The sequence below is a fragment of the Hippocampus comes genome, unplaced genomic scaffold, assembly GCF_001891065.2.
Source record: "Hippocampus comes isolate QL1 unplaced genomic scaffold, H_comes_QL1_v1.1 scaffold434, whole genome shotgun sequence".
Classification (NCBI taxonomy): Eukaryota; Metazoa; Chordata; class Actinopteri; order Syngnathiformes; family Syngnathidae; genus Hippocampus; species Hippocampus comes.
Genome location: NW_017805117.1, coordinates 51,668 through 66,385, shown reverse-complemented (window position 1 = coordinate 66,385; position 14,718 = coordinate 51,668). Strand labels below are relative to the sequence as shown.

Below are 14,718 nucleotides of genomic sequence, written 5' to 3'. Positions count from 1 at the left end.
AGATTGACATTCATCGTTTGCATCCCTGCTATGGCTCTTTTTTTTTTTTTTTCCTTAAGCAATTCATTGTAATGTCATGATGTTCCAGCAACATTTTTTTTAAGCATGAAAAATAGCTCTCGACAGTATTGTACTTTATCAAAGCATGCATCATAATTGAATTATTCTACGAAGATAAGGAAGAGCAATGTTTGTTTAATCAAGATGGGGCCCCGATTTTAAAGTAACTATTCAAAATGGAAACTGCACACCATCATATGAACACACAAAAAAAACTCTTGTGACTTGTCTCTTAAAAACTGAGGAAAAATACCCTGACTATAAGTTTTTAGGGGACTATAATTACTTATCAAGTTATCCCACATTCGAAATAGCTGCTACACATCTCTTATCGGGCAGAAGAATCAGGAATTGCTCTCATTAGTTATACGCAATTAAAAACGTGATGCACAAAACGCGCACGAATAATTGTGTTATCATGTTTTTATCTCCGGATGATTTCAAATGCACCTCGGGGAAATCTGTAAATCACCATTCCAAATTCTTCGCTCGTTTCGCAAACTGACGAAGTTCAAAAACAAACGAAAGCGTCTTTTAAAAACTGAGCGCATCAACTAACCTGCGATGATTAGTTCACGTCGCGGAGGAATGGAAACGCAAAAAAAAAAAAAAAAAAAAAATCACTCTCGCTGGCTCCGAGTTGCTCGGCTTCTCCCGGAGGGCTTCCACCAAGTCTGCTCCCGCTGGCTCGTCCTCACTCCATCGCTTGCGTCAAAGGTGACAATGACGCGCAGCCACGAAAGATTCTCAGGAAATTGTCCATCGGGAAAGAAAGAAAGCGCTCCTCCTTCCTCTTTCCTCCCTCCTCCGCTGCCGCCGCCGCCGCCGCCGCCGCGGTGGTGCAGTCAGGGTCAACTTCAATGTGAAGTGTTAACAAAAGGGCAGCCTCAGTGGGGGACTTTGAGTTTGAGGAACGTGTTATTTTGTCAACAGTTCAAGGTTATTTGTCACCTGTGCCCGGAATTAAGTTGTGTGACTCGCAGTCACTACAAATTTGAATGTGGGGGTTTTGGCTCTGAAAATGCGGCGGCGTTGTTGAAATTTGGCCAAGTGTGCTGTCATTAAATATTCATAAATAAAACGTTTCATTTCGAATTTTCCCGCACTCCCGATTAATACCCTTGATTCATTCATGATGTCATACGCATTTTATTTTTATGGTCCAGCGTGTTATTTTAGGTTAATTTCTTGCTCTTTTAATTTATTTGTTTTTTATTTTAGGTTGATTGAGCTGACTATAATTTTTAAGCCCTATTCGGTAGAATTCTGCTCACCGATTAATCGTCTGATGAATATAAAAACTGTAGAATGAATGAATTTGTTTTTGTTGTACGATAATGCTTACAACGCTAATGTTATGGATTACAAGCAGAACATTTGACATTTTTTCGATACATTGTATTGATTTACTTCACAGCGGGGAAAAAAAATCTGCAAAAATCACAAGATCCCTCTCCCTAAAACAAAAATGTTTTGCAGTTAACAGGGAAAAGACCACATTAATTTTACATAATTAAAAAATGTATATGTATAATCACATCGATAAATGAATTGTAACTGATCATCAGAGTTGATGCTACAGTTGCGTGCCTTGGCCACTGTGGGGCAGTATAACAATCATGTAAACAGGTCAAAGCAACCTTTTACCTCTTTATCGATATTTAAATTGTAACACAAGTCATCAGTATGCCCTGAGTTTATCATTGAAAGTCACATCGGCGAGAAATGATGAAAGCCGCTTCCATAAAGTTTCATGGCTCGGTAAGTGGTACCAAAAGTGTAGCAATCACCCTCAGATCACTTTAGAATAGCACAAAAGGAGCTATCTGTGAAGTTATTTTGTGCTTATCCAAATAAACTTAATTCAGCTTTCTAGTGCGTGCACGCAGTCGAGTGCGAGTCCCGTTTGTGGATTGGAGAAAGTGTTCAGACTGGGCGTGGAGCTCGGCCTCCACGTTTTCTAACACCTCTCTGCTCTCTCTCCCTCTCTTCTGTCTTTTGCAGGATTTCAGTCATCAAGGCCCTTTTGTTCCACCACCCCCCAAACTCACTCACACGCGCACGCACACAGCAGGGGACAGCAGCATTTGGCCCCCGCTTACCCGTCAGACAAGCTGGTGCCTGACTCGGACGGGCTTCGCGGCTTTGACCTTATCAGCTGATCGCGTGACACACCTAACGCGCACAGTGCACCGGTGAGTAAATACATGCAAGAATTTCCATGGGTGAATGGTTGCAGAGCGTGTTGAAAGCAGCGGTACATTTTCTACGCGGCACTCGGTCAAGGTTTTGAAACAACGATGAAGAAATGCTTGTGTAAGGCAAGGACACATAAGACGTGCATCGATTGGAGGTTTTGAAAGAGTCACTGGGGTTCTATTTTAGCAGTTCTTCATGAACTCAGCCAAGGAAGTTTTTATTTTTTAATCCCGGATTTACAGACAATAATTACATTTAAATACACCCAAGGCTTTTTTATAGCATTTACGGGACTCAAAACGTTTTTAAAGGTCTTTGAACACAATTTACAACAACGTCAACACATATAGTGTGAGTAAGAGAGACCATCAGATAAAACAAAAATATTGTACAAACGGTTTTTTAAAAAAAGAACATAACAAGGTAACTCACTGTGCTTTGCAAAAACATTTTAAAGTATTTCCAAGCAAAATAATTAACATTTAAAAGCAAATTAAAATAAATATAAAGTAGCTAACTAAAATCACTAAAAGCTCAGTCACTCAGGAATATTACTTGTTCTTCAATGAATTTAAATACGTTTTGCCTGAGTATCGTCACATTCTCTGTCTACATGTATTGCGCCACCATTTCATGTTCAGGTAGCTATTGCTAAAAGGGTGATAACGTCGCTTCTTAAATGCTATACGTTAGCCCATTTGTGGTATTTTGTGTTGTTTATGAGCATTAAGCTAATGCAACGCAAAGATGTGTTCTTGTTTTGAGTACACAAGGTGAAACTTTCTTTGCTTTGTGTTTCCCTTGACAGCAAAACTTCAACTTGGAGTGGAACAAACAGCTTGGAGCCTTGTTTTTTTTGGAAGAATTTGTCAAGTGCTCGTTGTTGTGGGGTGAGTCCAATCTTTTTATCCTCATAAGTCTGGTTCCTTCTATCTTAGACCGTAATACATAGCTACATCCGTTATTTATTTATTTATTGTGCATATGCGCAAGAGGGCACTTTCACACATTCGACGCTGAAAATTTCATCAAGTCCAATAAATGTATAATTATACAACGTGGCGCCGATTAAAATAGAAGAAAGGAGCCGCAGTCACCTTAATATTCTACAAGTTTTATCCTTTCACAAACATTTCTGTCTTTACTTATCTGTTCAACTCATTCACTCACCTCTGTCCCTGTCACACGCACCCCCGCGTGCGCACGCGCACACACACACACACACACACACACACACACACACACACACACACACACACACACACACACACACACACACACACTTCTCTTAGGTGTGGCGATGCACTGTGAACAGCACAGGAGTGGGCTGACTAAAAAGCATTTAAAATGCAAATAGAGCAACGCTGGGAGCGGCTCCGGCAGTCTCTCGCCTGCTGAGGCTGTGTGTTACAGTGTATGCGCGTATGGCTGTGCAGGTGTGACCTCGTGTTCGTGTCTGTACGCAAAGGCAAACTCAAGTTAAAAGTCAAAAAAGGTAAAAAAAAAAAAAAAAAAAAAATTCGAAGTTTTTTTATTACAATTTAAAAAAAGTCATGACTTCATGATAGTTTTGCTGAAGTCTCAATTTTAATTTTACAAGACAAAAATTTCATTTCAGAGAAAATTTTTTTTTTTAAAACAAACAAAAAAAAAAGGAAACAAAACTAAGAACAGAATGTGCACAAAACTGTTCTCTTGGGGGCGGACGGGAAATCAGAAACTCATTCTTTTCTGGTTACATGACAAAAAAAAAAAAGGGAAGTGGTATTTCTTGAGGTAGACTATTCAAATGCATAACATACAAATATTTAAGCTTAGCTGACACATATGTACATTCCAACCCATACAAAACACGATTCATTCAAAAAATAACAATACTCTGCCGACATGCACACACATGAAGGCCTACTGGTAGCGAATGCACGCATATTCCGTATCTTGGCCTTGGGAGAAAGACACTCTATCCGGACCAACGGGGAGGACGACATCCGCGTAAATGACGTCATCCGCCACCTGCGGAGACGCAAAACGTTTATCATTCTGCTCCCACTTCAAACCACATGAAAGTGTTTCTATTTCGGGTTGGCTTATGTGGTCGTGAATGGCCGCGGGACAGGAGGCTTCGGGCAGATCTGAAATGAGCATTTCGATAATGTTATGGAAAATATATATTTGTGCCATACAAAGCATTAAAAAAGCAAAACAAATGAGCAAAATTGCTCACAACTTACTTGCTGCCTTTCGTCGCCTGACCACGACAAACATGGCAGCCAAGGCGGTCAACGTGGCGCACGCCAACACCGCCACCACCACGCCGACTTTGTAGTGGCTGTCCACTGGGAACATGGACACAAATTACTTCTGTGGAATATTCGGCATTTTTAAAGCTGAGTGGACTTAATTCCGTACCCTGAGGTTTTACTTCTTTGAAGTTGAAGTCTCCTCTTCCCTTTCCCTTCCCTTTGGGAACTAAACAGAAAAAAAATCTGATTATTTTTAGCTTGAAAAAAAAATTATAGGTCTGTTAGTAGTCAGTCCACACCTGGTACTTGGACTCGCATCTCTGCCGAATTCCAGGATTTTCCTCTCACGATCGCCTGGCACCTGAACTCCTCACTCCCCGGAGCTTGCAAGGTGACGTTCAAGGTGACGTCGCACCGTGACTTTCGCGATATGCGATAGTGCATATTGTCGCTGATCTCTTGGCCGGTTCGGTCCACCCACCTCAAACGGACATCATAGCTTCGTGTTGTGGAACAATGGGCCAGCGTCAAGAAGGACAGCAGAGTGCAATGGAAAGATACGTCAAAGCCCGGCGCCACTTTGAACACTGGAGCTTCTGAAGAAACCACAAAAGAAGACCATTCCGTTGCTCTCCATGTGGGTAATGTGGCCACCCAATTTTCCAAAATGAGGACTTCTGATCTGGGACTTTTTAATACATCAGTGAAGAACTTGATTCTTGTAAAATTCAGATTTTCTTAGTCTGGCAAAATTTTGCCATTCAGGTGTCCAAATGACTCAGACAATATTCAATGTTTCTCAAAATCTCAAATTTTATTCTCATAAAAAAAGTGTCCCCGAAAAAATATACCACTTTGTTCTAAAGTATTTTTTGAAAATATCCAAATAAAACAGCTTCACAATATTGTCAAATTTTGACCTTTTTGTCTGATTTTTTTCAACTGACATTGTTTTTCTTTGTCATAACATGATGATGTTTTACTCATCAATGTAAAAAATTTTTTCCCAGAAAAATATAATGTGCCCTTAGCATCATAAAATGTATTATTCCAAACCGAAGAAAAAAAAAAGAAAGTCATCGCACGCGGCGTTACTGACCGTTTTGAGGTGTGAATGCATCATCTGTGATCTTGCAGTAATGAAGTCCAATGTTGTCTTCCGTCAGACGTTGAAGCTTCCTCGTGCATTTTCCGTCCTGAGCTTCAACCCCTGCGGATTGCATCATCTCCCCGCTACTTGTGAGCACAACATCGATGTTCTCCGTTTTCCGGGTAAATCTCCAAATGTGATAGCACACTGAGTTGGTGCATGGAAACGTGAGCGCCAAGCTGACCGCGTCACCGTCGACATTGATGCCTGTAAGAGAAAGTTGCGTGCAAACGGGGTCAAGAGCAGGTCATTAGAAGACTTTTGTGTGGCAAATTCCATCAATCAATTTTTTAACAAATGTTTTTTTCTCAAAATAAAACTATATCTATATTTACTTATTTATTACAAGAAAAAACACATGAAATTGTTTTCCAGGCCTTTTCTGCAGCCCCTTTCAGTTCAGTATATACATTTTTAAAATAAATACTTCTTACCTGTGATAACGAGAGGAAAGATGAGCAACCTCATGACAAAGCACTCCAGCATCGTGAGCGTGTGCTCAAGTGTCCAGATCCTTGCCAGAGTCAGTCAGCCGTACTTCTTGCCTTTGCATGCAACTTCCTCTAACTAACTGCCGCTGGGGGCAGGTGGAGTGACGTCATTCGGTGGCGGCTGGATGTTGTGAAGTCTCCTCTCGCCATCAAGTGGTGGGGGTGTGACGCACGTTTCGACTTTTGCTTGAGTTATGTGTACAGTACACACACACACACACACACACACACACACACACACACACACACACACACACAGACTGTATATTTTTTGTGCAATAGCAGCCACCTCCAAAGCAAGTGACTATCTCTCTGTCTAATGGATAGAATCTATCTCTCTATCTAGCTATCTTATCTATCTATAGGTCTGTACGTGTGTACCTCTGTGCGTGCTCGTGTTTGTTCGTGTGTATCTTTGGAACGTTAACCTAAAAGGGCAACATGATACCGAGAAACTAAATTTGACCAGTAGATGGCAATAACGCACCTTTTACATTTCTATCAAAGATGAATGAGATCATGTACAGGTACTCTTTGTTGGGGGGGAAAAATAATTGTACGACTTTTTTCTCAACAAAAACAAAAAATAAATCACTAGAAATAAAGGATTTGAATTCTGGGAGGCAAAAAAAAAAATCCTAAAAAAATAAACTAACTTGACCCTTAGTCCCCAAAGTTCATGATTGCTCCTTGTAGTAATTTCATCAAATGTAACAATTTATTTTTTTAAACAAAAAACAAATACCATTAATTGTTAACAAATCCATATTTATTTATAAACAGTAGCTAAATGTTTCACACGTTATTACAAATCACAGAAAATGCATCAATTCATGTTTTTTAACAAATCACAGATGAATTTATCACACAATAGTTACACCGAGCAGGTCTAGATGTTGAGTTAGTTTCAATTACAACGTACCGGAAGACCAGGTGACCACCCAGCGTGGTCCGAGAGGACCAGTTGTCCTAACATTGCGCAATAACTACAAAAGCACTCGGAGAAAAATAGTGGGATACCCTCTCGTGGTCGCCGATGGAATTACATCGCAAATAAACAGGAGGCACGAAAAAAGAGGTGTTTGCTGTACTGTATGTCAAACCACAGGCACAAAATACAGCCATATATACAATTTTTTACTAGATCATTTTTATCATGCAGTACTCTTATGTCATCATGACTGTTTTAACAAAAATGATAAAAACAGGGAGAGGGGTCGGGGGGGTCACATACTTAATAGTTTGAGAGAGAAGGGAGGCAGTTTTTAAAGGAAGGGTGTAACCACGGATGGTTAGGTCTTTGCAGTTATGCAACGCTTAAGGATGTCCTCCAGACAGCAGCGTAATAAAACACTGCTGACTTCAGGGTCATTGAGGTTTTTTTATTCTGGAATGGCTTTTCACCTGACAAATTCTGCTCATTATGCGACCCGTTGGATTCATTGCACTGACTTTAATTGAATATAGCGATTGTAGTTTCTTGGGAATGGGCCAAAACGTCGAAAGATTACTGTTTCCCCTGTGTACTTGGTACTGCAAACTCTGAGACACAAGTTCTCACCAAGACTTTGGAGGAAGTACACCAAATTTCCATACGTTGTTGTGGACGGGACTTTTGACAAACGTTGCTTTCCCTCCATCCTGGAGTTTGCTTCCATGTGACTCCTCGCCTTCGTTTTGACCCTTCCAAGAAATTCTCTCACGGTCAAAGAATCTTCATCTGCACTTCAGCCAACAGTGACGCACTGTGGGGGACGGAAGATGCATGAGCTGTCAAAGGTTCGAAACTACGACACAAACGCTAATCAGAAAGCATCTTTGAAGGATAATATGGACCAGACATGTTGTTTGGACTTCAACGACAACAATATGGATCTCGTCACTCCGTTTTCAGTGACTCCACATCACTCTTGGGGAATAGCATTTTTTTTTTTTGCTTCCAAAGTGGCAAGTTGATAACCAGACATCATCTTTGACACTCCAGTTTTGACTCCCGAAGCCAAACGAGTCAACAGCTCGCGGTCGTCATCACTGGTCGAAGGAAGGTCGTTTCCAAAACGTGAACAGTTCGCTCTCTGCTGGCTTCCACTTGACAGGCCAAGTGAGATCATACGCCAAAAGGCGCAAGAATCTTCTCACGATTGCTGTCTGCCGCGTTTCATTGTCTGTCGAAACATGTGTCCGCATGGAAAAGCAGGAGCCGTAGTTAGCACGGAAAAGATGAGCGGGTCACAACAAAAAAGATTTGGAGGGGGGCGGGGCGGGGGGGTATGGAGTTAGATTGAAGGTTCATTCATTCAAGTGTCCGTCGTGGCGTCTTCCACGAAAAACAAAAGTCACAGCAAGTGTGGATGTGGCATGTGTTTAAGGGATCGATACACGCTCTGCCAGGGTTTTTTTTTTTTTTTTCTCCATGCTGTAAAACAGATGTCATATTGGCAGAGGATATCGACTAATAGGCCTCAAAGCAAAGGCATCAAAGGAGGCCTCCATGCTGTCTTGACTAATTTCCACACGCTCTCAGCGACACTCTGTCCTCCGATTCGGTTCAGATCATCCACGTGGGTTTCTTTCTCTTTCCATTCTCTCAGTGACCTCTTTGGGGAGTCTGTTTGGGTGGCGGTATTGTTTTGTCTGCAAGTTATAGGGCCTGAAAAATAATGACGATGACCTGCCGGCTACTAGTGTGATTTTGAAAGAAGTCTGGATTGTCATATGCAGCTGTCAATCAAAAAGCAGCCCTTACATGGTAGCTCCGGACTGCTGGGATGTTTCGTAACAACCATAATAAGCCGTCAGCATTCAATTGGATTTTCTTGGAGATTTCTGGTGAGCTTTGTCCAATTTTAGTTAAAAAAAAAAAAAAAAAGAATAAATGAAGAATTTTCTTCTATGAGGACCCTGAAGCTATGTTTAGCATCCTGAAAAGTCTTTTGGTATATTTCATTGGTTTTAGTTTATTTCTTTATAGTTTTCATTGATTTTATTTTATTTTAAATGCTTGGCTTAAATATACATTATTTTGTTTACTGTTATTGATTAAAACAGTCTGTCAAGAATTGTGCGTCGTTGCAGCTGTTTGGCCAAGCCCCGATCTTAAACAGTAGGTGCAGGTTGCCGGAAAATAGTCCCGTTATGAATATGATCTAATTTCACTTCTCATAAAAAAAAAAATTAAAAAAAAGTCCTCTGACGCGCCACGTGAGTGACCTCATCCTCACCAGCTGCTCTGCCGAGGTCACGCAAAGCACAAACACAATGCAAAGCAGCACGTCACCAAACATTCGGCGCGAGTGAATTAACACGAGTGCTACTTCGGGCCGTCCGCATGAAGAAAAGCACGCAGCAAATTCTTTCTCCGCGCTGAAGCATAATTTTCAACACACAGTTCGGGTACGGCTTCCGGAAGTACGAATCTCGTTCTTCGTTTGACGATTTAATTTCGTAGTTAACCACAAGGTGGCAGCACTCGATTGTGTTTCACACTAAACGTGAACGAAGAACGGCGAAGAGCACGAGAAGATGAGTTTCATTTGTTTGGTGACGAGATTAGAACGAGAGAGTCCTCATACGATTCGTACCGAAAGTGACAGAAATGTAAAAACTCAAAAATCAGCTGATCTTCACTGAAACCGTACGTCGATGCACTCGAGTTTGAACACGATTGCCATTGTGCCTCTCGCACGCAAGTGCTCGATATAGTCTGAGCGTTCTCTATTTGCAGACATACGACGGACGCTTTGCGGCCCCAGAAGGAAGTGCTCGTGTTTCTGTCTGTCCCACATCTGTCACTATGTCGTTGTGTGTAAGTAAATCTTATTTTTCCAGCGCTATTTAAATGAAAAAGAAAATGCCATCGCAGACCACAAGCGTAAAGGCTTATTACGGTCTTTGCGCCAAAGCCACTCCCTGGAAATCTAGAACGACACTTTGTTTTGTTTGGCTTTTCTGCACGAGTTTGCTGCCCCAAAAAAGACATTTCGCGACTGAAGCCTTTAAGGATGACAAATCATTTTCCGTATTTGATTTAAATTGTGCGTTACGTGCCAAGTTTCTCGGTAATGTTCCGTTGCCCTGTGTGAGACCCCCTCCACCCTTCGTTATTAATTACTTTGACATATAGATAGAAATACAAATAAAGCGAATAAAATACATATAATTTATAACAAAGCACTACAAATTAACTGTTGTCTAAATTGAACCGGACCATTTCTATCTCTCGGGATGAATCACTTTTTCTTGGGAAAAATCGCAAAATCAAATTTGGATGAAAGCTTCGCATTACGTCTCAGTACTGACAGGATGGGAACACACTGTTTTTGTTCATGCTACTGTCCAGATGTGTGAGATTATTGTCCTGGAAACATGTCATTGTTGCACAACATTTCATATTTCCGGGTTCTGCACGGTAGGTGCGTCAGAAGTCCGGGGATGACAATGATTTCTCTCTCAAACAGGAGTGTGCCATCAAAAGAACCTTATAATCAATGACATTCTGGTCAAATGATATATTAAACTCACAACAAATTCGAGAAGGTAATAAATACCATTATTTTTAAGATAGTCAATAGCTTTTCTCATAGCTTCATATGTTCTCATTTCTTCTGGCTCATTTTTGGTCATTTCACTTAAAATTTAACTTAAATTCAAACTTGTCAATGGTACATGCCATTTTGGATGATTGTTTTCTGCTCAGCTCTGATGAGAACAAGTTGGAGGTCGTGCCCAGTCTTGGGCAAAAAGTTATTGATGTTGGCTCAATTGTGCTGAAACGGTCTAATGAGGGGGCCATGATAAAATCACATTTGGGAAGTCAGCACTTGATGAAAAAACAACATTTGACAAAGGCTGACCCACCCGCCAAGCTTTTGTTTGGATTAGCCGATGAAGGTGCTTCCCAGTTACATGGACTTTTCCAGCGACGAACCTGATAACAATGAAGTCATCGAACGTTTTGGAAACAGCTGGCACGTCACCGTTGAAGCGGATTATTAATAGGCGGTATTTGACTCTAGTGAATACTTTTGGAGTCAAATCGGACCTGTCGAAAGTTGAGAAAAATGGGCCCGACAGCGATGACAAGATTGTATTAACTAACCCCTGTCGACAGAATCCTGACAGCCAAGCAAACAGCAAGTTAAATGCTTTAGTCATGAAAGAAAATCGGGAGCGTTAAAGGCCGTTTGTCACATTGACTTGATGCTCAAATCAACCCATTTTATTCATGACTGAGATGGCTTTCATTCATGCATTTTCCGAACCGCTTTATCCTCACTAGGGTTGCGGGAGGGAGGGGGGGGGGGTGCTGGAGCCTATCTCAGCTGTCTTCGGGCAGTAGGCGGGGGACACCCTGAACTGGTTGCTAGCCGATCGCAGGGCGACTCAGATGGCTTGAAAAAGATAAATTGGGATGGCCGTCTGTCGATCTAGCTAGTGAGATAGTTAGCTTGCCAGCTAATGAATGAACGAGCTATGCTTTTATATACGCTGTTCAAACTTTTCCTTCCATTGTAATAACGCAAAGCTTTTAATTGAACATCGTAAAAACTAATCAGACAATAGATCAAATGTGAGGAGTCTTCCTCACTACAAACTTGGCAATATGCAAACCGGTGCAAAAATCCACCGTTAGCAGAGCTGTTTTAAAAAAAAAAAAAAAAAAATTCTCTTTCGATTTAAAAACCCCATAAAATATATTTCCAGTAAAAACTAACCTCGCAGTGAGCCAGCCAGGAGTTATTCTGTAAAATGCATATTTTAGACTTTGACTCCCTTTTTCATTCCAAGTTGCAAATAATGATTGCAAAACTGTGAATCACCTTAAAAAATAATAATAAAAATAAAAAAGAATTCCACTTGTGAAGCATTCTTGTGCTTCTATGTCAGTCCAAAGGGTGATTTACAAGCAAGGCGCATAAATATGTTTATACACTTTTTTTACAAGCATGAGATCAGAGTGGCATTTGTTAAACGTTTGGGCAATTAATCATTTCCAGATTTGTGTTTTTGATTGGTCTGCGAGGTTTTGTTTCATTGCATTTTCGACCTATGTTTCAGGTCAAGGCTAAAACTGAAACTAAATGAGTCCAGATGTCTTTTTCAATTCATGCTGTTATGGCTATAAAAGTTAAAGATAGCAGTGGATCCAAAAGTGAATTGGAGACAGTTTATTGAGGTTTAAGGGAGTGTTTAAAGGAAGCGAGAGTATATCGATCCAGGTCGGGATGCAAGGAGGTCGGAAATCGTCATTATTTAGCCAATAAGAGCCATTTTGTTCTGTTTACAAACCTTTCCTGGCAGAGGTAAAACATAAAATGTAAGAAATAATATCAACACAGGCTGATTATGGTTGAATTAAAGTATTGTACAAGAAGAGCGAAACTGAAGAATTTAAGGTTGACATTTCAATAGACCTTTTTTTTTTTTTTGGGATTTGTAAATAGGTCAAATTAACAAGTCTTTAAATACATAAATGACAAATACAATATACAATATATTGATAGTTAACATGCTGTTAAAAGTATGAATGAAATATAAGAAAGGAACGGTTTACATGCGTAAAATAAAATGGCTTTCTCCCTATTTGCAGGTTATTGAGCGATTCCAATGGAATTTTGTCCTATTAAATATTTGCGCTAACATTCAACAGGCAACGTTGGTCAAACGAGGAACCTGAGCTATAAGTAAAACATCTGTTGTCAACTCGGAGGGTTTAAATATATTTCTTGACGGTATTTTTCTTTCGCTGTCAAAAGCTTCCCTGTGATGATTTAAGCTTTCTACAATGAGGTCTTAACTTTTTTCCAGGCCAAACAGTGACCCACTATATATAAAGGCCAGAAAATGACTTGTTATATAAAGTGAATAAATTACCATGGGGTCTTCGGCAGGACATTGCCTACAGTACAACCACAAGACCATCACCATGGAAACTTGAAGGATAAATCCACAAGTATCCAATCAGAGAACACAAATGTGTATATTTGAGTTTCTGGGAACATGAAGAAAGGGATCTATATATATATATATATATATATATATATATATATATATATAAAAGCATATGTTCACACAAGCACATATTCTTTAATCATCTAGAATAAAAAAATGGAGTGGAAAGGTGCTCTTAAATGTTCCACGATGGTGCCAAGAAAAAGTTTAGAAAAAAATATGCATAGCTGAGTTGCTAATGTACGAGCCACGTGTGGAAAGGGGCCTGGACTTAATCAAGCCGCCGTGGCCTCTTGGCCTTTCCGCTGTAAAAGATGTGTGTTTTGCCGCGTGCGCAGACCTTGACTCTCGCCGTGCCGCATGAAAACTATTACACATGCTCCGACACATTCTGGGAAAATGGCTGACAGCTGATGATCTGGCGCAAACCCAGTATCAGCTTGGCTGCTTTTTTTTGGGGGGGGGCTGGGAGGGGTCAATGCGCTGTGTTTGCCGGATAAGGCCGCTTTAAAAAATATCAGGTCTGTGCTTGAGCTGCAGCTAATCAGACGCCAATGTGGTCAGCAGCAATGGTGACGTTCACGCGACTGTTAGCGTTAGGCTAGCACAGTATTAGCCTGCATAACATGTGATTCTCTTTGTTTGATGTTTACTTTGACAGAAAGCCTCAATGAAGAGTGGCAAAAATCAGAAGTCCCGTTTTCCAACTGCTCCTTGTTGCGAAGTGAGTTGAGGTGAGTTTACCGGCACCACGCGGCACTCGTATCTCAAATATTTTGCCCTGTTAAAGCATAAAATCAGCTCAACTCAGCCCCCCCCCCAAAAAAAAACCCCCGCCAAAGTTAGATGGCTTGTCTCTCAAGCCACCACCGTAAGTCAGACTTTTATTACCACGAAACACATTTTTAACTGTCGAGCCAGTGTCAAAATAAGTACCTCGCCGTATAATGATACATTTTGAAACCTAAAATAATCCAAAACACTTAGCCGATGGTGTGCGTCGTGGCAAATGAATCTCCTTGAACCACCAACTTGGATGCAGAGGGCGTGGCTTGGTCACTAACGAGAGCGCCAAAGGCTTTTCATAGTCACAGTATGACATCCTGCCTGAGGTTTTGACAAATTTTTGACCCAGCATGACTACAGAAACAATCATTAATTTCCCCTTAATTGCCCAGTGGGAGGAGTGACATCAGCGTTTTGGTCGCTGCTCAGACCCGATGAGATGTACTAAGTACCTTAGTGAGGGAGATGACAGAACTCTTTGGCGTTCTCTGCTGACGAGGATAGCGAATGCTGAAGGTCAACGTGCCCGGTTGCTACCGCCACTTAGCCGAAACCGACAGCTGCGAGTTGGAACGAGCGACGGGCCCCAGCGCGCCCCTAATGAATCTCTCATGACGTTACGGTTTGAATCGGCGGCAAATACAGAGCAGGCCTTTTCCACTCATTTTCCACCTGGTCGACTGTGTCTGCGGCGCATCACGATGTAAGTATTTCCTTTCATTTGTTGTTTTCAAACAACTCCCAAGTCATAAAAGCAGCACATTCACGCTTGGATGTGAAAACCTGATCCTAATCAGAACGAGAACGGCGAGACAGTTGCGCTCAAATAATCCATAAT

General features: G+C 41.0%; 1 protein-coding gene and 1 long non-coding RNA gene across 5 annotated transcripts in view; one reads left to right on the top strand and one right to left on the bottom strand.

Moving 5' to 3' along the window:
- Positions 1–14,718, top strand: part of LOC109513252 (uncharacterized) — a 29,130-nt gene that overhangs the window by 95 nt on the left and 14,317 nt on the right. For all 3 annotated transcript variants that reach the window (XR_002167693.1, XR_002167692.1, XR_002167694.1), the window contains exons 2-5: positions 2,065–2,255; positions 3,068–3,149; positions 9,868–9,948; positions 13,756–13,828. This is a non-coding gene — a long non-coding RNA (uncharacterized LOC109513252). The remainder of the gene's footprint in view (positions 1–2,064; positions 2,256–3,067; positions 3,150–9,867; positions 9,949–13,755; positions 13,829–14,718) is intronic.
- Positions 3,993–6,236, bottom strand: LOC109513249 (uncharacterized). 2 transcript variants are annotated; one of them, XM_019865552.1, is made up of 7 exons: positions 6,087–6,236; positions 5,602–5,859; positions 4,802–5,098; positions 4,669–4,728; positions 4,491–4,595; positions 4,351–4,391; positions 3,993–4,272 (listed from the first exon to the last, which is right to left on the bottom strand). In XM_019865552.1, exons 1-7 carry the CDS (start codon positions 6,136–6,138, stop codon positions 4,165–4,167), a joined length of 921 nt encoding a protein of 306 aa, XP_019721111.1. In that variant the 5' UTR covers positions 6,139–6,236; the 3' UTR covers positions 3,993–4,164. The 2 variants fall into 2 exon arrangements, with proteins under 2 accessions (XP_019721111.1, XP_019721112.1); XM_019865553.1 differs by having other exon boundaries at positions 4,491–4,592; positions 6,087–6,235.

Coding starts and splice junctions, on each gene's coding strand:
- LOC109513249 (XM_019865552.1), bottom strand. CDS start 6,138: ATGCTGGAGTGCTTTGTCATGAGGTTGCTCATCTTTCCTCTCGTTATC. Junction 4,596..4,668: donor CAAAGAAGTAAAACCTCAGG/GTACGGAATTAA, acceptor CCATGTTCCCAG/TGGACAGCCACTACAAAGTC. Junction 4,392..4,490: donor CAGGCGACGAAAGGCAGCAA/GTAAGTTGTGAG, acceptor TGCTCATTTCAG/ATCTGCCCGAAGCCTCCTGT.